Source organism: Periplaneta americana, chromosome 2 (genome assembly GCF_040183065.1).
Source record: "Periplaneta americana isolate PAMFEO1 chromosome 2, P.americana_PAMFEO1_priV1, whole genome shotgun sequence".
Taxonomy (NCBI): Eukaryota; Metazoa; Arthropoda; class Insecta; order Blattodea; family Blattidae; genus Periplaneta; species Periplaneta americana.
The window spans coordinates 112401349-112425499 of record NC_091118.1 but is presented as its reverse complement, the minus strand read 5'-3'; the positions used below and the strand labels follow the sequence as shown (position 1 = coordinate 112425499).

General features: G+C 35.0%; 1 protein-coding gene across 1 annotated transcript in view; it reads left to right on the top strand.

Moving 5' to 3' along the window:
• Nucleotides 1–24151, top strand: part of Adck5 (aarF domain containing kinase 5) — an 86161-nt gene that overhangs the window by 32020 nt on the left and 29990 nt on the right. Inside the window, exons 6-9 of the mRNA XM_069818315.1 lie at nucleotides 3984–4142; nucleotides 5741–5872; nucleotides 5954–6119; nucleotides 15879–16049. Of these exons, the coding sequence (XP_069674416.1) occupies nucleotides 3984–4142; nucleotides 5741–5872; nucleotides 5954–6119; nucleotides 15879–16049 (628 nt within the window). The remainder of the gene's footprint in view (nucleotides 1–3983; nucleotides 4143–5740; nucleotides 5873–5953; nucleotides 6120–15878; nucleotides 16050–24151) is intronic.

The window sequence follows — 24151 nt, the reverse complement described above, 5'->3', positions numbered from 1 at the left end:
AGAGGGGGGAGGGGTGGTCAGTGAAAGAGTTAGAGATCAGTGATGATAATGACCTGTTTTACTAAGGCAAAAAAAAAAGACTAGTGAATAGTATTTTTCGAGTTAATGAATGACCAATATTAGTGAACTAGTAAATGATCAAGAAAAGAGTAGACAGAAAGATTAATATCAGAATAATGAAGGTGAGAATAGTAGGAATTATTGATGGTGCATTTAAGTTATTATAGCGAATAGTGAACTGAATAACGAATTAGCTATAGAAGTGAACTGGTATATGTGAACTAGTGAATAAATAATGAATAATAAAAACAAGGTAGAATAAGTTTAGTATTAAATAGATGATGGACTAAACAGCAAGAGGGGAGATAGCTAGAGGGATTAGGGTAGTTTTAATAAAGTATACTGCAAAGAAGTGTTATTTGTAATGAACTAATGATTGATAATAGTGGCACCATATACATGAAAATGTGAGGTCCACCATTACATGTAAGAAATGCTGTGACGAAATATATATCATATAACATCATATAGTCCACACCTGTGGAGTAACAGTCAGCGCGTCTGGCCGCGAAACCAGGTGGCCTGGGTTCGATTCCCGGTCGGGGCAAGTTACCTGGTTGAGGTTTTTTCCGGGGTTTTCCCTCAACCCAATATGAGCAAATGCTGGGTAACTTTCGGTACTGGACCCCGGACTCATTTCACCAGCATTATCACCTTCATCTCATTCAGATGCTAAATAACCAAAGATGTTGATAAAGCGTCGTAAAATAACCTACTAAAATAAAAAAATAAACATATATATATTGCTAATTGGGATTTCTTGGTCTTTGATCAGGTCAAAACTCTGATAGAACTGATATTTAACCCTTGCGATGAATTTCGGTGAAGTCCGGAGGGCCTAATTAGTCAAATCCACTCTCCTCACCTCCACGCTGGGGCCCCCTGGAATATTTTAAGATGCGAAAGAGAGAGTGGTATGCAGAAAGTAACGAGAAGCTATTGCATTTACCTTTCCCAAGAAAAACTGCAAACATGGCATGATGAGTCTTACCATGGTGGCAGTAGAAGTGGACAGCTTCAGATACTTGAGGTGTACTATAAGCAGTAACATGAGCTGCTGCCAGGAAGTCAAAAGGAGATTAGCAATGGCAAAGGAAGCTTTTAATAGAAAAATGAGCACCATCTGCGGACCTCTGGAGAAAGAACTAAGGAAGAAACTACTGAAGTGCTTTGTGTGGAGTGTAGCATTGTATGGGGCAGAAACATGGACATTACAACGAAGTGAAGAAAAGCGATTAGAAACATTTGAAATGTGGATATGGAAAAGGATGGAGTGTGTGAAATGGACAGACAGAATAAGAAATGAAGCTGTGTTGGAAAGAGTGGGTGAAGAAAGAATGATGCTGAAACTGATCAGAAAGAGGAAAAGGAATTGGCTGGGTCACTGGTTGAGAAGAAACTGTCTTGTGAAGGATGCACTGGAAGGAGTGGTGAACGGTAGAAGAGTTTGGGGCAGAAGAAGATATCAGATAGACGACATTAAGAGATATGGATCATATGAAGAGACAAAGAAGAAGACAGAAAATAGGAAAGACTGGAGAATGCTGGATTCGCAGTGAAAGACCTGTCCTTGGGCAGAACACTATGAATGAATGAATATCATATCATATCATATATCATATCATATTGTATCATATCGTATCATATCATATCATATTGTATCATATCATATCACATCTTGTATCGTATATCATATCATATCTTGTATATCATATCATATCATATCATATATCATATCATATCATATCATATCATATCATATCATATATCGTAGATATCCTCGATAATCCCAACATTGGAAACATTTTTGTAGTCTACTGGCAAAAATATTTAGGTACCGTATTAGGAGTTAAATACATATAACACGAAGTACCTGCGTGATTTAACAACTAATTTCAGATTACTTCCCTACATTAAATCCTGAAACTTACGGATAAGGAAGTCTTTTGAGTGTAGTAATGTACAACTAACAACTTTATCTGTGGAAGAGCAAGGTACACTTCTTGAAGTGACTTGTGATGGTTCATTAAAGATATTTTTCAGAGAACGTGTGCTGGACCAATTCTGAATGAAAGATTTTCCTGATTTTAAGTTGGATTAAAAAGAATGTCTTGAAACATCTAGCTCCCTTTCTTTCTACATATCTTCGTGAACAAAAGTTTTCGACATTTTGTTACATGTGGAACAAGCATAGAAATCGATTTGTTGTTGATCCAAATTTGAGCCTATTGAATCATAGGTGAAAGGAACTGGTCTGGATAAAATGAGACATAATTTCTTCCATTATGCTTATCTAGCTCAAACATTTAGGTTATTGTTGTTTAGTCAACTGTCCGAAGAAAGTTTAAACCTCATAAGTAACATCAATAAGGCATCACTCATGAGGCAACTAGGCCAGAAGATAATGAGTTAGGGTGGCCATTTCCTTTCCCCCTCCAATGCATACATCGCTGATTAGCTACATATTTTACTCTGATAACAGATATTGTGCCGCGACAATTCGTCCTGGTCAATTTGTCACTATGACAATTGTCCCAGAAAACAATTCGTATCTGCGATGGTTGGTACATTTTACAAGTTTGTCCCCAACAATTGGTTCCATTTAATTCATATCGGACAAGTTATCAATGGCTGCTACATTTCAATCCTGACAATATATTAACAATCTTTGCCACACAAGATCATCTGCGAAAACTTGTTACATCTGAATATTGGATTTGTGATGGAATGTTTGCATCTGCTCCTAAAATTATGTCAACTATACACGATCCATGCTAATATCAGTGGTTTCTTATAGTCATGGCCTTGCTCCAAAAAAAAAAAAAACCAAAGCGTTATATTGTGAGCTGTTTAGTGTGTTAATAGATAAAGTGGATACACTTTTCGGAGAGCAGTTGTCATCCTTTTATTTCCACTGATTTCGAGCTAAGTGCAATTAATGCAATAAAAGAAACTTTTCCACGAGCTAAATCAGCCGGATGTTTGTTTCATTTAGGACAGGCATTATGGCGTAAGCTGCAATCTGAAGGACTAATGAATGCAAGAGGACAATACAGACATTCGCTTACAGTTCCATTCCCTAATTACACTGGCACTCGTCCTGTACAAGCAGGAAAATGACGGATGTGAAGTAATGGAAGCATTCAGCCTCCTTCGAGAAGCTCTTCAGATGTTCTAGAGTCTTTGTTTGAGCATGCAAAGAAGAATACATCAGAGGACGTCGTCATGGACATGGGTACAGACAACCTATGTTTCTAATCAATCTGTGGAACTGCTAATAGCTGACAATTCATTTTAGGTTTCTATGGCATTAATTGTTTTCAAACACATATTTATTACACTTTAACTTCCTTGGTACTTATTGCTTGGGACAAATGTTTTCATGGTACACATTATCCAGGACGAACAGTCTGTATCGAATTTGTTAACAGTACCAATTGTGCTTGGTATGAAATACATGGGACGAAAAGTACTTGTACGAATTCCCTGAGACAAATTGTCGCATAATCAACAGATATTTAGGTTATATGAATAATTTAATTTAGTAAATAAATGATCTCCCTTTCTCCAACTAATTCATTTTTACTTTCATTTTAGGGTCTGTTTTTAATTATTAAGGGTTAGCCCACATTTTCCTAAAAAACTGCTTCCATAGGTAACTAAATTTCCAAAAGGAGGGAGTCAATGGCTTGATTTCTGAAAAACAGAGGATGTGCAGTCCTTAGCTGATTGTGAACCACTGGTATAGAGAAAGTAAAAAACATACATTTTCTGATGATGACCATTTCATAAGATAACTACTTAAAGCCAGATTTCACAATATTAAATATTCAAGGCATTATATCGCAACATGCACGATAATTTTAAAACAGATTATAACATCTGACTGTACCAGAACCATCATTTGTGCTTATCTGTCATAGGTTTACCGTGCCCAGACAAAAGATGGGAAGGACGTAGCTGTGAAGGTTCAGTACATAGACCTTCAAGACCGTTTCAGCGGAGATGTGTCCACCATCAAGTTGCTGCTTAAAATGGCTGCCTGGATGCATCCCAATTTCGATTTTGAATGGGTCCTGCAGGTATTCATAACACATCAGTAAGCAATTTTAAAGTGAAATAGCCATACAATATTTTTTATGAACTGGAAATAGCTTTATCCTATGATGTTATGTGATTTAAACTAAATCACAGATACAGGGATCTGCTTAAGACAACATTTTGAAAGTGTACGTACATTTAAATAATGAATAGGTAACAATGGTCTGCATTTATGTCCTTTAAATGCTGCAGCCTTCCAAGACTAATTACATCCTATGTTTTCTACTTTATTTTCTGCTTTGTCTGTCCGTTGACTTTGCAGTGTTAATAGAGATATTGACTTGCAAAAACATCTGTCAGTAAGCTATAAATTTATAAAATCTAAAAAATTGCTATGAATCACCCAGTATACAAGAAATTTTTATAAAGATCAACTATGTTTTGCCTCCAAAATTTGCGAACAACCTTAAAATGTTCTTGAGGTTTATGAGGATATAAAAAAATTAGGAAAAAAATGTCGAACAATACGTTAAGCTACAATCATTAAAATGCAAGAAATGAGTCCGGGGTCCAACACCAAAAGTTACCCAGAATTTGCTCATATTGGGTTGAGGGAAAACCGCGGAAGAAAACCTCAACCAGGTAACTGTCCCGAGTGGGAATTGAACCCAGGCCACCTGGTTTCGTGGCCAGATGTGCTAGCCGTTACTCCACAGGTGTGGATGTGATCATACAAGTGATAACAAATGGGGAAATGAACAAATATGAAGTATCCCACAGAATCAGTCATGGTACAGCTCTCTAGTTCACACAAGGATTTTAGGATCTTGTTAATGAAGCATCAGCAATATTTATTTGATATAATCTACATTTTGCTCTACTTAGCTAAGCAAGGTATAGTTTCAGAGGACAAAATGAATATTTATTTTTTCATTGTGTATGTATAGGCACGTATGTATTGCCCACCACTGAGGAATAACAGTTAGCATGTCTTACTGTGAAACGAGCGGGCTTGGGTTCAAATCTCGGTTCGGACAAGTTACCTGATTGCGGTTTTTTCCGAGGTTTTCCTTAACTAATTGAAGCAGAATTGCTGGGTAACTTTCGGACTAATTTGGCCATCATTTATTCAAATGTCATTGTAATCATTACCATAGTCCAGGTTAAGTTCATGGTGTAGCATACTATAGGCTTATTCACATAAGAGCGCTAATGTTTGGCGACAAATATATTTCACATAACAGAAATTGTAAGCACAATAAACCTCAGACTGCAGCAGTGCAAGCCTTCAGATACCTCTTCCGTAAAAAGGTTGCATTTGTCTCTTTTATGCATGTGGGAGCATTCGTATGCAGATGATAAGAATGTGCATTTATGAATTAGCTTATTTTATCATTCTATTGTGCCTCTTCCCTCTCCTCCAAGGAAACGTTCTATCTCCGCTTTTGGCTCTACTGTAGCATATGTCCATACACGTTTGGTTGGCTTGAAACTGAAATGTTATACCAAGTGATGTGTTCATTCAGATTTGTATGGATTGCTGAAGCGTAAGTCTGTTCAGATTTTTTCAGTGTGAAAAAAATACGTTTATTTAAATTTTGGTGAGTTCGCTGATGATGACACATTTGTTTGTTTACAGGACATGAGAGAGACACTGGAACAGGAGCTGGACTTCATGAATGAAGGCAAGAATTCAGAGCGTTGTGCCAGAGATCTCAACAAGTTCCGTTTTGTGTATGTTCCACAAGTTCTGTGGGATTTATGTACAAAGGTAATTATAGTCTGTTGCATTTAGAGATACAATTTACTTCTATTGATGAGTAGAAATTATAATGATTTTTTCTCATTATAGAGAGTTCTCACAACTGAGTTCGTGGAAGGTATTAAGGTGAATGAAGTTGGATCACTGAGAAAGCAAGGTTTTTCTTTGGCAGACATTGACAATAAGCTCTTTCAGGCATTTTCTGAACAGATATTTCATACTGGATTTGTTCATGCTGACCCTCATCCTGGAAATGGTAAGTAAAGCAAAAGCATGGCTTGTTCTGATGTTAATCCAATTTAAATGTAGTCTAATCTAATATTGAAAGATGACCAGACAGTATTAGCAGATTCTGAAAATAACCTACAAAGGGAAGTTTACAAATTATGGTTCAATGCAAATGAACGTAATTTAAAAACCTCTATAGATATAATAAAGTTAGTATTGGCTTTATGGATCAAACTCAATCAGAATTAAAATTGTAATAATTAATCAAATAACAGAACAAGTAACTTCCTTTGACTACCTTGGTTGCAACCCCTCTTACATTACTTCCAGAGACATAAAAAATAAATTGGCAAAATTTCTTCAGCCTTTAGAAACAATGAAAGGAACATTGCTTCAAAAAGTTAGACCAGATCCAATATTAAAATTTTACAAAACATTGCTTTACCAGAATTTTTGTATAGATCTGAAACTTGGACGATGACAATTGCTCAGCTAAGAGGAATTGAAGCAGCTTAACTCTGACCTTTAGTTGACCATACCCTTTTTGCCACAAAAGAAATGTAAAGATTAGACAAAAATTAATGTAGAAAATTTTGCAACAAAAATTATAACATACAGAACAAATTGGTTTCGACATATAGAAATAATGTCCCCACACAGGATGCCAAACAAAATACTTAATTACAAGCCAACAGGCAGACGATTCAGATGACGCCCCAAGATGCATTGGAAGGACCAAACTATGCTTCAAATTTCTGAAGACAGAACAGTCTAAGCCATGGAGAAATTGATGATCTAATATTGATAATTTACATTATATCATCTGACTTTTAATTTAAAAAAAAAATGTACACTTCACAGCAAAAAGAATGGACTGACTCTTGGTCTTTAGAAATACAGTTCTAACACGCAGTTCACACGTGTAAACGAAGAGGTATGTGTTGCATAAGGTAACATGTCTGCTTCCTGTACCAGTATCGTAAGTTGTGAGTTCACCTTCCTGTAGAGTAATTTTTCTTTTATTTTATTTTAGTTTTTAATTGATTTATTTTAAATGTTAAATGGCATTTGTTAATAAACTTCGTTATGCCTGTCTTATAAAAAATATTATTGCCCATCACCTGTGAACTGTTACTAGGCAAGATCTGGTCTATATAAACAAAAATAATAGGTAGATGTTTCACTTTCTGAAAAAACTAGAAGCACATCAAATATAAATAAACAAACAAATAAATATATAAAGAAAAAAGGCATATGGTAGGGACTAGTATCTCGTCCACAAATCACCTGCGTCAACATTTTGCGCGTCATGGAGTCGCCAAGATTATGAAATAAGTCTACACTTGTGGCCACCTCCTCACACGCATCTAACTAAAACTCTGTTCCACAATTTGTCAGCTGTGCGAACGAGTGGTTGTTCTGCCCAATTATAGCTATAGGATCCATTTGATTCTAGTCCACAAATTTTCAATCGAATTCATTTATCAGGTGAATTTGGAGGCCAGTCGACCAGATCGACATCAGGCCTACTCGTAAACCATCCTTGAATCCGGTTGGCAGTATGTACCAGCTGGTCATCCTGCTGGAAAAAAAGTGTTCCTTCTGGATATTATGCTGGGATGGAAGAGATCAATTCACGGGTGCTCGTGTAAAGGGGACTAAGTCGAATTGCAAGGTATGTAAACTTCTCTCCTTTAGTACTGAACAAAACCCCTTTGTCAAAAAATATGGAGCACTGTAACTGCATCATAAATGGAATAATAACTTAACCCCTTTAACACAAGAGAGAAGTAATTGTGGATAGTTCAAATCTGTACTTATTCCAGTTTAGACAAATTATAGTTAACCCCCTTTACACGAGTACCCACGAATTAGTCTTACATTTGCCAGAATGTGTCTGTAGACTTCTGCTCTGAACCGATCACGAATGCGTTCCAGAAATCCTGCCCCATCGTATAACATACACCTCCAACACACGATGCTATGGGACCCAACCTTTTAAATCATATCACAAATCATTCATCTTATCAGTGGTCATCCATACAATAAGCTAAAGTAGGACCATTGTTGCTACTTGAGACAATTACCTCGATGGAGAAAATGACATTTCTCTAATCAAAGTCCAGTTGGAGAGTAGCACACGCTAAACAGTCTACAATATGATTCATCTTCAAATGTTCGTTCCTCACAACTTGATGACATCTGATGCCATGCTCTCTAAAACACCTCCTTACAGTGTGTGGAAAACTGGGAAAATTGGACTCCATCTTGAGTTCAGAGACAGTTCTAAAGGGATAGTGTTTTCAACTTTTCTCAATAACATGGAGTCCTTTTTTGTTTGTAGAGGTGTGCGGCTGACCTGGAATTGGACGATTCGCAACTTCACCATTCTCGAGAAAAAGTTTAGCCCATCTCTTTAACAGTTGACTAAGGGACTGTAATCACTCTGGCTGCCTTCGATGCAGAATAACCTACACCAGTGTTTCTCTAACTTTTTTCACAGCAGAATCCCTTCCAACCTGTAATGTAAAAGCTGAACTCTTGTAATCCATTTCTTTGTTATGCTATGATTATTATTCTCATTATTATAATTATTTTTACTATTACTATTATTATTATTATTATTACTACTACTATTATTAGTATTATTTTTGTTGCTATTATTATTATCAATACTATTATTATTATTCTTATAGCTATCCTGGTTGAGTGTAAGAGAAGGCCTTAAGGCCTTAACTCTGCCAGGTTAAATAAAGCCATTATTATTATTATTATTATTATTATTATTATTATTATTATTATTATTATTATTATTATTATTACACCGTCATGGTTGTCTAGTGGCTAGAGCACTGGACTTATAATTCTGTGGACCCATGTTCGATCCCCAATGTACTTCCGATTTATAACTTGTGTTGAGCCAAGACTGTGGTCTAGATAACACAGGGGTTTTCTCCAGGAGCTCTGGTTCTCCTGTGACATTCCAACAAATGTCCATCATCTTCTCACCGCGGGTGTGGTGTTGACCAGTCGCCTATAGTGCACCCTGGCAATGACTCTGTCGGTAAATTATTGGTCTACACTTGCTTCATATGGGTGAATGACGAAAAGTCAAATACCGGTACCCACAATTAGCAAAAGAAACAAAAAGGCTATAATAATAATAATAGTAGTAGTAGTAGTAGTAGTAGTAGTAGTAGTAGTAGTAGTAATAATAATAATAATAATAATAATAATAATAATAATAGTAGTAGTAGTAGTAGTAGTAGTAGTAGTAGTACTAATTATTATGTTATTGCTATTGTTATCATTATTATTTTATTATCATCATCATCATCATCATCATCATCATCCTTGCAAGTATTAGGTCTTTTGGCCTGTTACGACCTCAATGGAGAATAATTTTTCCTTTCATCTTTTTCTTGGTCGACCTAGTGATCTTTTACCAGCTGGTTGATAGTAGTAATGACTTTTGGTGTTCTATTCGGGGACAACTGATATAAGTGGTTGAACTTGATATTCCTGAATGTAGTGCATTATAGGTGCTACTTTTAATTCTTATAATATCCTCATTCCTCTTAGGGTCTATTTTTTTTGTATACCCTGCTGCTTTTCTCAGGAACTTCATCTAATAAGCTGTTAATCTGCTTTCTTCATTCTTCCTTATTGTCCACGCTTCACATCTGTAACAACACAGGTTTTGCTAACATTTTGTAAAGTCATATTCTAGTATGCATTTGCACCAAAGATGGCGTCAGTACATTATTAATTCATGTTGAATCTTTCGTACACTACTTTTAACACTTGAATATAAATAACTGATTAAATAGCCATCTTACTCGTGTTAATTATGTAAGCATGTGTGGCTTACAGCTGTCTCAGTGTTGCTCCGAGGCTGAGGATGGTGTCAAGCAACACCGAAACAGCTGTAAGCCACACATGCTTACATAATTAACATGAGTAAGATCGCCATTTAATCAATCATTATTAATTATTCCCATAGTTCTGTTGTACTTGATAATTTTATCTGGCAAATCAAGTTCTTCAAAAAAAAAAAAAAAAAAAAAAGATAGCTTGGATCTTAAATATGTAAAGGCGTTCACTTTTTCTAACAATTTATTTTGTAAACATATTTCACTCTGTACAGGATATTTTGCACGAAAGGCGAGAACGTTAGATTTATCAGTATTTATAATCATATTATTATTATTATTACTACATTTCAGTCAAAGCTTTTACCTTCTCTTCCAATCTAATTTTAATTCCAAGAGGAATTTCCCTAATTTATTTTGATTGCTAGTGTTTAGGAGACCATTAATTTTTTATATGCAACTTTAGCATTGATGTTCAAGAATTTTGTATCCAGGCAAAAATTTCTCAAATCATTTGTACCGGGTACTGAACAATTTAGAGCTATATGAATTAAGTCTTCAAGTTATCCACTAAAGGGACATTTATCTTTCTCTACATTTCCTTTCTTATTCTTCAGTCTCCAAATTCCTAATCTTCACCATGCCATTTCCATTCTTTCTTCCGTTGAATTTATCCTAATATACTCTTCCTGTTCCCAAATCGCTATGATCTCCCTATACTATTTCAGTAACCATAGGTCCTTTATATTACGAAAAATATTCTATCTCGAAATTTCGTTTGCCCTTTCTTTTACCATTCTTCCAATAGTTTTAGTGTTTAATGTCCCTAGGTCTCTTCACAGCCAATTCAGGCCTAATCTGTTTATTTCCAATTCAAGCTCTTTCAACTAATTCGACTTCCAATTAGTGTCTTTCATACACATCCACCGGTCACACAATCCGATATTTAGGTGTTAATTATGAAAATGAGATTGCATTTAATCCTCTGACACCTATGTAAACATTACATCAAAATTTGGAATTACTTGCATCTTCACCGCTTCTCCAAGCTGATCAGAAATTCTCTATCTTAAATGCTTCGATTTGTCCTACACTCAGCTATCTTTTTCAAACTATTCCTCTTCGTCAGATTCCCCAAAAATTTCTAGAAGACTCTGACAAAATGATAAAATGCACTTTAAAGGAAATTTTACAACTCCCTGTTGATGTTCCTCACAACATGGTTTATAGCCCCAGAAAATTTAAAGGCTTGGGACTTTTCAGATCTCAATGGGAAGCAGTTCTGCAACAAATTAATAACCCCAATATTCTAAATACCAGAAGCTCAATAGATGAAAGCAAAACACTGCTTAACCAGACTAAATTTAACATACGAGATGGATTTCTTGATTCAAGGGAAGTGAGAGTTACACTAAGAGATCTAGAATTTCAGAAATGGAGCGCACTTTCTCAAGAAAGGAAAGGAGTTTCCCTTTTCGCGGAACATTCTGTCACAAACTGGTGGATCACTCATCATGAAGGACTGAGCTTCAGTCAATGGAGGGATGGTCGGTAATGTTGCGGCTGTACGTGCTATTCTGGGCAGATCCATGGACAGTAACTGTTGTCGCCACTGCTTCAACGAGATAGAAACTCTTGCTCACGTTCTTGGATTCTGCCTGCATGGTGAGACATTATGCAATGCCAGGCATCACAAAATCAGGTCCACACTCGCTCAAGCTCTTCGAGACAAGGGATATACAACAATGAAGAAATCCAGGGTCTATCCGAAACAGGAAGCTGTTGGAGGGTTGATATATTAGCCTTTAACAACACAACAGGCTATATAATAGATTCTACTATCTGCTTTGAATTGAATACAACTCAACCAGAAGATGTCAACAATGAGAAGAATCAAATTTATGGTCCAACTGTTCCTTATTATTTAAATATGTGTAAGTTACGAACTATTGAAATTATTGGATTATTAGTGGGTGCTAGAAGCACGATTACAAAAAAAATGTATTAATTTCTGCAAAAGAGTTCAATTTTGAATCCTCTTTGGCAAAGACTGTTTCTTTGACAGCTCTAAAATATCCAATCTATCTTTTGAGAAATCACAGCTATAAAATATATTAATAGCACAACAATAATAATTATATTTCTCACGGAAAGGTTTTCATAAAATTGTACGCATTCACTAATACTTGTATATTTGGTATACTTTGTCTTTCATGGCAACCCTTATTTTAAGGAAAGTTTGTTTAAATTATATTACATTTTTTTTCACGATCGATGAATTATCCTTTGCATAAATATTTGATTTTCCTCTCTAGAATAATTCCCAAACTACTGTCGATCTCCATCTTCAATATAGCTGGCAGGTTTGAAGCCTTCTTCGGTATGCTCAAACATTTGTTGCAAAATTTATCTCTCAATTTATTGATGTTTCTGCTAGACAACCACTATGCGAAATCTCCACATTATGCAATATTTTTATTCGACCGGTTCATTATAGATACATTAAGAAATGTCTTCACCCCAATATTCGGCCATTTGTTTAAGCATATATCTGCTACTTATAGCGCATTTTTCTCTTTATTCAATGCTATTTAATTTTGTCACTTCCAATTTCCTCTGCTGTCTATTACTACTCCCAGATACCCAGATAAGTGAATCTGAAAATGCAATCAATAGGAATCTTATTCACGAACCATTTTTCTTTCTTACTACCTATGAATTTTCCCCTTTTGCAAATTAAAACTTTAAGATTTCTTTTCATTACAGGTAACTTTCACGTCCCAAGTTTTGCAGAAACTGTTAATTTCGTCTATCACCTTTTGTGCTCAATACATGAAATCTTCTGCTTTATTTTCTCTTTTATAGTGTCAATTATCTAGTAAAGAGACATTTCCCTACTCTTTGATGTACTATCATCAATTCGAAACGAGTAGTTACATTGTTTAGGTGATATGAAAGCTTTTGAGAGCCTTCAATTCACTTCGCTATCCTATGTGATAATATGTGTAATATTCGAAAGATGCAGTTATTATGAGGAAGAATAAAACTGAACAAATATAGTAGAAAATTAAGTGGAAGTCCTGAAGAGAACTGTGAAATCTTCTTGCAGCATCATGTCTTTTGCTATCCCATTCATCTCCATCTTCTGTCATCATTGAAAGAGACGTAAAATATCGTTTTTGTGTTCAGGTACAGTTTCAATAGTAGACTACCCTTGTAGTTCCACCTTGTGAGGTGGAAATTTCTTCTTCACTTTTTGATCAAGGACATAAGTATGGTTCGTTTAAATGAAACAATTAAATTAACTCTGGGTGTACAAAAAAATCTTTTGCATTCTTTCTTGATCTATTAAATTTTTTGAAACCAGATTCATTTCATGTGCATTTTCTTTTTATCATGCTGTCTTCAACCAGAGGTTAGCTATAATTACTGAAATTTGTATTTTAGAAGCTGCTTGAGTACATGTGTACTTTGTTCAGAGCAGCAGATTTATGTGCCTAGCAGTGGACAAATAAGGCATGATTAAATTTAGCTACAACCTAAGCCAATATGTCTCCATGCTTTCCAGACATAACTGCAGCACTGACTAGGTTTGTTTTCACATTGATATTCCTTTGAAGTACCGTAATATCAGTAATTTCGTCCATTACCGGTATAAGTTCTATAAATGGGACGTCATTGATCTCTGTTTTAATTTCCATTTTCAGCACTTGTGAATTTGAATCAGTGCAATCACTTTGGATATCACTAGATAATCCCGAAAAAAAATTGAATGTTCAAGGTGAGTATCCAGTATATCAGCAAAGTTTCTGGAAAAATGAAGTAGCCTTACACATTTGCATTGATTTGAAGGTTTGGTGGTTTCAGAATGTCCAACAGAAAAGTAACTCATGTTCAACTGTCCAGAGCTATTATGTGGAGATAACGGAAGTGTTTAGCAAAGAATCTTATTGTTATTTGTTATCTGAAGTGATAAGCTAGCTAGATTAAAGCAAGCACTGGCAGTAATGAAAGGAAATTTTAAGAAACGAAATTAAGAAAATATTTCGGATTTTTAATTTTAAAAGTTTGTCTTTGTAAATTGTAAGCGCTTCTTACATTGCATATATGGACGCCTCTGCCCTGGAGTAGTGAAAGAGAAACTATCATTTCAGTTATTTTTAATTTCCACGAATTTATTTAATAGTTTTAGTCTTGCAATTAATCAGATGAATCAGAGCCGAATTGTAATTTTGGAAGGGACAGAAATGTTCCTCATGGTTTTCCAGAAGATGTAGTTGAACTTCAAGAATGTAAGAGAGCGTGGGTTCTATGCAGTTCCAAACAACATGTAAAGTATGTTAACTTTTATAAAGGAAATGCTATTAATTAATACAATAGATATCAATACTGAATATGATGTTAACTACTGTAATACTGGTAAAAAAAGATCATATATTTTTTATTCGAAAAATCTCGTGTGAATGAACCCAGAAAAATATTTTCCTTTTTAATCATGAACTAAGGAGAGTTTAAAAAAATTGTTTATCTTAAACTATGTTTTCCCAATTTTAATTAACTGAAAATCGACAATTTTTAAATTTAGCATTTAGAACTCCTGATTGCCTTAAGTGGAAAAAATTTAAAATTCAAATCAAAGTTGTCCTTTTATACAAGATGATTCAAAAAGAACAGTGCAAAAATAAAAATCTGTAGCAAGAATAACAAAAATGATGTGGTCAGTTATTTAAAATAATGAAGGCGACAGGTTTCACATTATTGTTCGCTTATTTGTTAGTTCATGTCATCACCACCAGAGTTGTAGTATAGTGCTACACAAAATGGCGACATTGAAGCAAGAGAAAGCGTTTTGCTTCATGAAATTTGAATGAACGAGGGGGCTAGTGTGACACTACAGTGAAACTTTAGGACTAAATTTCCTAAGGATGCACCAGATAGAAACTGCATTGCACGTTGGGTGAGGCAATTTGAAACCAATGGCTGTCTGTGTCCTGAGAAAAGCCTGGGCCATCCACAGACTTCAGAAGAGACAGTTAACAGGATACGAGCTGTGTACGAATGCAGTTGTAACAAGGCCACAAAGGGGGCTAGTAGGGAACTACAGGTGTCACAATCCACGGCACTGTGCCCTTACTGAAGCATAATGATTCCCTACCAGAACATTGGATCAGTGGTGTAGGAAACAACGATTCACCAATATCGCCTCCACCCTCCATGCTCATTACTCCTTTCTGTTGAGGTAACATAGACTGCCTCCTTATGGTGCACCTGGACTATGCTAAATAATCTACTTTTTCATGAGAATAAGTCTTACATCGAACATCTCCGGAACAATAGTTCCACAATCTGATCTTCCGGTAGGGATAGATCCAAGAAACATTTCTCAGTTTTATAATGCTTTTGAAAATTCTTCAATGAAAATGAGGTGGTCTTTCATAAGCAGTAGTAAATATTGTAACATAGTAGGTAATGAAAGATTTGATTCTAACAGTATCATCATCATCATCATCATCATCATCACAGTATCACTAATACTACTACCACAGTCACAATCATCATCACCATCAAATAAGAATCATCATCGTACTCTTTATCATTATTATCATCATCTTATCATGTTTATCTTTCTTCTCCTTTTCCTTCCTACCAAAAATTTTTATTGTGGCTAATTCTTGTGTTAGCAATTCTTAAAATTGTGACATAAAGTAACAAAGAAAAGAATATCAGAAATAGACTTTTGGGTATTCCACCATGTCCTGGAATTTAACATTAAATTCCATGACATGGAATACCCAGAAATCTACTTCTGATCACGCATATAAAGAAAAGAGCAGTTTTCAATTTATTTGCTAACTCTTGTTATTAACTCGGTTTTTAGTCTGTTCCTGCTATAAATTAATGAAATTAATGTTTAGTGTTGGTGAGGAAATCTGCGAGTGGGACAGCACAGATAGTTCTGCTGGACCATGGACTTTACGAGTACTTGCCTTCTAGTGTGCGGCAGCCCCTCTGTCGATTGTGGAGAGCTATTGTCGTGAACAATCACAGTGACATGAAAAAATATGCCACTGAATTGGGAGTTGAAGGTAGTACAAGAGTACAGTGCATAATAGTAGTAGTAGTAGTAGTAGTAGTAGTAGTAGTAGTAGTAGTAGTAGTAAAAGTGGTGGTGGTGGTGGTAGTAGTATAGAATTACACTGGAAGGCGATGTAGTGATTTCATAGCTAAGGTAAGAGTTGCTGTGATTAATTGCCAGCTTAAATTTTAAGATCATTTTTGTAGTTATTACGGAATTTCATTGGTCATATTTAACAAATTTCTAGGTAATTACAATCTGAATCCTTTTGGTATATTATAATAATATTATATTGTATCACACAAACAATAACTCGCCTCCTCTTTGAACAAGCAATTGTGATATTGAATGAATGAAATAATCGACAGTCTTCAGCATTTCCCTGCATCAGTTTGTATCCACGTTGTGCAAAATGACATACCTGATAGAGGAAAGAGTGGCAATTGTGGAGGTGTATGTGAGAACAGATTCGATTAAGAAAAATATTTGAGTACAAGTTACTGGGTAGAAGCCAACTGGCGAAAATAGCCATATAAATATTGGTTAAGAAGTGGTGTGCTATGAGATCTGTGCATAATGCCCCTTCAGTTTGCACACTGGAAGTTATTGATGAAATTTTGACATTCACTGAAGGATTACGCAAAGTCGTCTGAAGAAGTCAACATGTAAATTGGCGCAGCAGTCATACATAAGCAGGAGGACATATCACGTGTGTTAAAGATCCTACCTTTGAACCCATATCATGTGACTGCTGTGCGTCAGGACTCCAGCAATCACAGATTTGTACTCTCGAAGTCAGATTTCGAAGTCCTACTCAGCTGTGTGCCAGGTTCTCTGTAGACTGAAATCTACTCTTTGACATGTAGTTAGCCTGAATTGCAATATAAAGTATTAACTCAGTGATGTTGCTACATGTTGCGTTAGCTCCGTGGTAAAGTACGGAGTGCTGATAGCTAAGAGTACACAGATTCGAATCCTCCTTGATGCGGATGTTTTATAACATTTCATTATTACATTCGATAATGAGTTTAAATCAACATTTTGTTTTCATCCTTATTGCTTTATAGTATCAATTTTTTTTCAATACAAAATTTATAATATATTGCGTTTCGGTCAGTTTTAGTTGATTGCAATATTGTTGGTAATTGTGTAAATGGCTGTGCACGCATGTAAGGAGCAGCACATGTCTGTCATCATACTAAGTTCTACCATGGCTGATCGCACACACAAGGACGTAAGCACGAGGAAATCACTCCTTACTCTTGTTAATCCTGCAGGTTACTTGATTTCCCAGGCTGTAAGAAGGATCGGCATCATAGGCGGAGTTATGGGAGGGGCCTGAGGAGGCACTGCCCTTCCAAACTTGTATGAACTATTTTTTATTTCTATTAACGTTAGAAAATATTGAATTCAAAAGATTTTTCTTGCTTTTGTTTATGATTAAGTTTCTGTGTTTAAATTGACGAATTAATGTCTTCAGATCATGTGTTTGGACTATAATATTTATTTTAAATTTCTGAATGTGTAAGAATTTCTATACCTCATTTGAGGAATGGAAGCACTGTAATGTTTCATTTGTAACAGCCTGTACTCATGCGTTAGAAGTTTGCAGGTGTTCAGGCCGCTACTTGGAGAAATATTGCACAACAATACAGAAAAAAGAAAAGTGATCCTTGTATAATATATAAACTTAAAGGCAAGATTGGATAAAAATAATTATAATTTACATTTCATATGATATCTTGCTTTCTGAAATAAACAGAAAAATTAAATGTAAAATTGTCAGTATATTTTGTTACAATTTTACTTTCAATTTATTGTTATGAATATGTTATAAAAATACCGATCAGTGACAACAATGCACAACGAAAACAGAACTGTGACTTTGTACTGTCAATGTCAATTCATCATTATTATGATTGCCTGTTGTGCGAGAGATTTCGGCACAATGAGTTTGCGAGTCATTCATTCATTCTTTGTGAATGTACAAAAATCTAAAAGGGGTTAACTAGTGTTGAAGATGCGCCAGTTGCAACATCAGCAATCACTACCACTACTGATGCTAATGCTAGAATAGTGACCATGCAGTCAGTGAAATAGATATTTCTGATCTTGGCGATCTTGTTAGTGGCCCTTCTAGACCTGTCCTCTCGGAGTTTCCTCAAAGTGAATATGCCAATGTTAAGAGAAGTTTTACAACTTCATGGTATAGTAAATATGAATAGTTAAAAGTACAATGTGAAGAAAGATGCTGTATTTTGTTTTCCTTGTAGACAGTTTTCGAGTTCTGTAAAGAATGTGTATTTACCAAAAAGGGCATTTGGAACTGGAAGGAAATATCAGAAAAACTAAGTAAACACGCGATAAGTTCATCTAATTTTTCAGTTAAGAAATGGACTAATATGAAACATTCTAAAGGATCAATAATCACACAGATTTTCAGTTCACACAAGGATCGTATTTTAAAAAATCGGTAGTATTTATTTAAGATAATTGACATACTGTTGTATCGGTACTTAGCAAAGGAGGGTTTCTGGATAAAATAACAGCTGATGTTTTTCCAAATGTTAATCTCCTGATTAAAATAGCATTAACGTTGCCTTCAAACAGCGCAACATGCGAAAGAACTTTCTTAACAATGCGCAGAATAAACAACTGGCTTCGGTCAACAATGACACAATCGATTGTCAAACTTAATGGTTCTATATTTGGAAAGTGATATTATTCAGTGTCTATCTGTGGTGTGGTTGTTGACAAATACATGAAAAAAGGAAAACAGAAAATTCACACTGTAGGAATTGAATGAACTCAACACAAAAACAGTTTCTGATGAGTAGTGACAGTATTTTTCTTTGTGTTACTCCTCATTCATGAAGAACCACTTGTATGACTATTGTATGTATAATTCCGAGTGACAGTGTGTATTTAAATATATGAACTAGTGTACTGATAACTACAAAGATGGCAGCAGTATGGTCAATTATTTTCTTCAGGAAGGTAAGCTTCATATAGGAAGTTTCTGTTAGCACTGTTACGTAGTTTTATTAATGTATGCATGTGTTTGTGTACGAGAGAGAAAAAGAGGGAGATTGTTTTAAGTTATGCCCTATTAGCTATAATTTATAGTAGACCTACAGTTCAAGCCCAATATAATTCGGTCCAAAACATTGCAGATATGGATGTAACACTGTAAGAAACATGTTCGTTGCGAACAGCCAATAAGGGGTGGTCTTCCGGCTTTGGGGTTGGGCGAAGAGCTAATAACCGATCACTGTAAAAAAAGAGCTTGTTGCGGAACCCCAATATAAGAAATTTTGCTCAAGATAGGCACCAATGGTGGGCTTACGTGAGGGCAGCAATGAACCTCCGGGTTCCTTAAAAGTAATTTGTAAGTATTATTAATATTATTATTATGTTATGGAAACATTTTTCCCATTTTTCCATTACTGGCAAGAAAAAACTTACAATAATAGCGCGCATTAGTGTAAGCAACAAGAATGTCATAATCATTAATTAAGTTTTTCAATAGCCCAAAAGTACACAAGCGCCACACTGTAGCGATCCCATCCATTAACAGTGAATTAGGACACTATTTATATTTCTATACATTCTGCTGATGCTACAGGGGCCCACTTTCAACGTCTTCTATGATGGTGAGTCATTCCAGCACTTCACTTCTATATTTATTCTATTTATATTATTCTGCATTTACTATATATGGAACCAGGCTACTTTTCCGTACACCAGCATTATATGCTGAACGATTATACGGTATTATATTATACAGGACATACATTTTATTTTTCCACTTGCAGAAGAAGAGTGGAAGCGGAAATCCACAGTGTTCAGTTATGACATGAGTCAAGAAGACGCGAGATAAACTGTAGAATAGACAGTTTTTTAAACTTGAAATAAAATTGTGAAAGTGCTAAAAAATGCTTAACTTTTCAAAGATAATGTTGAAAGTGTGGAAAGATAAAATATACGCACTGTGTTATATCACGTCATATTATACCAACATTATATTATATTATTTACCCCGACCTGTAATGAATGATCTTAAATTGTTATTTGTCGATTATGTTAAGATGTTTGTCGATTATGTTATGTTAAGTATAACTAATTGGGAGACTATTGATGAAAATATTAAAATCAATATGAACTTAAATAGAAAAAAGTTACTATTTCAAGTACATATGCAATTAGTAAAGTCTCCATCAGAAAAATTCATTTTATACCAAAGTGAAAATGGTAATAGAAGAAATAAGATATTCCAGGGAATTAATTGTGCAGTTCTGAAGAAGACCAATAACAGGTCGAAACATGTAAACCAGGTACGATAGAATTTAACACAAGAAAGTCGGGCACGGTATCAAGGTCACTCTTTCAGCCTTATGAGGGCTAGTATTTAATATGAATACTCCCCTTCATACAGACCTCAACTGGATTGGACAACGTAGGACCAATCAGATGCCAGAAGGAGAACCTACGACTTATCACCGCAAGTACTCCCCCCATCGAGACTAATATATATATATATATATATATATATATATATATATATATATATACGAGCTGGCAGACTATTTCCTTATCCAACAACTGCTCTGAAGATGACCACAACACAGCGGTCGAAACGTCAGCCACTAACACCAAGACAACACGGTAGAAGCCCTGAAGCTTATCCACACACCATGTACACCAGCCGCGGAAGCCTACGAGAACACTTAAAATCATATAATACATATTTCGAAATTAATTATGGTTGGAGATCAACAGTTTTCTTTTTTAACTTAATGGTGGCCAATTGACTTCCATCATTCACCTAAGCATCCCCATCTGTGGGCGACGCAGCAAAATTATAGATTTTTTTAGCTGGCCATAGGCGTTTCCCTTAATGCATAATGGTAGGCAGGTGATAGGGAACACGGGAGTATCTCGCGAAAATCTACTACCAAACACCAAACATAGTCTTTGCCTTCCACAAATTCTAGTTGGACTCACCAGGACTGAAACCTATGTTACTAGAGTGGAAAACCGACACACTAGCCGTTTGGCTAATGATGAGCCAGATTTCACCAGTAGAATAGGAAAACAAGTAGGCAATGAAGTTGCTGAACCGTTTGGAGAAGCTGTAATAAATTAAAATGGAGCGAGATTAATAGAACTATGTGAACAGTACATGCTCAAAAATGTTAATGGTTTTTATCAACATAAAAATATACATGAATTCACGTGGCATTGGGACTCATTACAATAGAAGTCAATAACTGATTACATTATAGCTGAACAAAGTACACAATTGAAGATTCAAGACGTAAGAGCATACAGAGACAGTACCATTTGGGACCATTACTTCTTAAATTTTAACATAAATTCCCTTTCAGGGGAAAAATAAAAATAATAATGCCAGCAAAGAAGACAGTATAACAATGGAGACAGACAATTTAAATAGTTTAGAAGATGATAATACGAAATTTATGTATCAAAAGAAGTTAGATGAGAAATTAAAGGACTTTCAACAGCACAGAGGATCATTACAAGTAGGCCTATATACCGGTAACTCAAAAGATATAAATTGCGATTGAAGAAGCCGTAGGAGAAATAAAACTTGTGGTAATACTCAAAAGAAGTTTTTTTTATTAGAGTGGGGAAATTGGAAAGGATGTGAAAGTTAAAAAAATTAAATATATAAAATTGTTACAATATTCAAGATGAAGTAGAATTTAAAGTGATATATGCTAAATTCAGACGTGAAGTTTGATAAGAAAAACAAAGAAGTTGGGAAAAGACGTGTGTGTTTTTTAAGTTGGTTATTTAACAACACTATATCAAATACTTGGTTATTTAGCGCCGATAGGATTGGTGATAAAGAGATGGTATTTGGCGAGATGAGGCCGAGATTCGCCATAGATTACATGACATTCGCCTTACAGTTGGAGAAAACCTCGGAAAAAACTCAACCAGGAAAACAGTCCAAGTGGAAATTGAACCTGTGCCCAAGCAAAAGGGCATCTTTAAGGGTACAAACATTTACTGGATGGGAAAGAAGCACAGAGGCTTCAAAAATATTAAAAGGTTTGACAACAAATTCTAATTAAAACAACATATTAACTACATATCTCTTCAATCTTGGAAATCATATTTTAGAGATCTGCTAACAGAGTAGAGAAAGGAATATTTGAACAATAGAGTACAGTATAATAAAAGTTTCAAGTTCAATCTATAGGATTTATCTATTTTGCAAATGTTTATTTGCTATAACATTGTATATGGAATATTAACGTTTTCGCCTTTTCGGCATCATCAGATATTGTTAAGAAACACTAAATCTAAACCTTGAACAAATTCAAATGTACATAGTAATATGCATGACAAAATGGGCTTTCATGAGTTTTATGTAGTTATGACTCATGAAAGTCATTTTGTCATGCATATTACTATTTTGTTCAAGGTTTAGATTTCGTGTTTCTTAACAATTCTGATGATGCCGAAAAGGCGAAAACATTAATATTCCATATACAATGTTATAGCAAATAAACATCTGCAAAATAGATAAATCTTATAGATTGAACTTGAAACTTTTATTATATTGAACTAGATTTATCTGAAAACAAAATGAATTGTAAAACAGAGTACAGGAAGGAATAATTGAACAAAGATTAAGAAACTAAAAATGAAATCGGAGACAGTAACATTTACTGTTATGGCTATTTTCGGAGTCCAGAAAGTCTAAATTTTATATTGACTAAAAGTTCTAAGCATTTTTTCATTAGAATTTTGAAAAATGCTAATATTATGAAAAGTCCTATTCCACAATTTACTTATTTGTGAATAGTTCTAATTAACTTAGATTCATTCACAATGTAATGTTAATGGCAATGCTTGAAACCTTATAGGGTTCTAAAGAGACCTTCAATTCCAACAAAACTCTAGGTAGGATTAAATTTAAAGTTTCTTCAATTACACAGAAACTTCGAACGGCTATAACTCAAAACTTGTTAATTGTGAGATAGGACCCTTCACCACCAAAGCGACAATGTGGAAAAAGAGTTGGTTATAATGGCAGCTAAATCTCTTAAATATAAGACAGCTAGTACGATTGGTGAAATTACAGCAGAACTAATAAAATATGGCACAGACAAGCTATATGAGCAATTAAGCAACTTGTTTCAGAAATGTCTCAATGGAGATGTTCCAGACGAATGAAAAATTGGATACATCTCAGGAATGTATAAAAAGGAAGAAAAGATGGAATGCAAGAACTATGGGGTTATAAGAGTGACAAGTACTTTAAGTGTTTATAGGAAAAAATAATTAAACATGTTTTGGATAAAGTATATAAACAAAGAGAGGTAGGAGAGCAAGCAGTTTTTAGAGCTGGAAGATTAACAATAAAATTGATCATATATTTTGTCTAAGACAACTGATTGAAAAGAAAGTAGAGGACAACCATTACATTTGTTGTTTCTTAATTTAGAGAACACACACAATAGTATTTTCTTAGAAAAAAATAGGGTATACATTAAAATCTACTCGCATTGTTATAAATGCAATTACAAAATTTATATGCAAATTCATTTTGTAAAGTTAAGATTGGAAAACGTGAGGGTATGATTATAGAAACAGGAGAAACTAATAATATACTATATTCTTTACAGTTTGCTGAGGATCAGTTAATTGTATTGATATAGTGTACATGAGCAGGAAACTTATATAACAGTGGCAGCTTTTCAGGTGAAATAGTTGAATGTCTTTTCACCTGTTTATACAGGGGTCATTCAACAATTAGTGGCAACATTTGAATTAACAACAAAGAAAACATTTTTGGAACAGTCATATTGTTGCAGTGCTCAGAAGTAATCTCCTCCAACATGAAGAACCTGCCTCCACACCTCAGGGAGACGACGGATGCCATCCACAGCGTCTTGTTGTACTAATCTTCGAACAGACTGCTCTACTACTGCTATAATTGGCTGTCTGATTCTAAAGTGAACTCCTCTAAGTGGTAATTTCATTTTCACGAAAAGGTCAAAATCACATGGGCTCATATTTGGGGAGTATGGAGGATGCTCCGGAATTTCCCAGTTCCACCTGCGAAGTAAATTAACC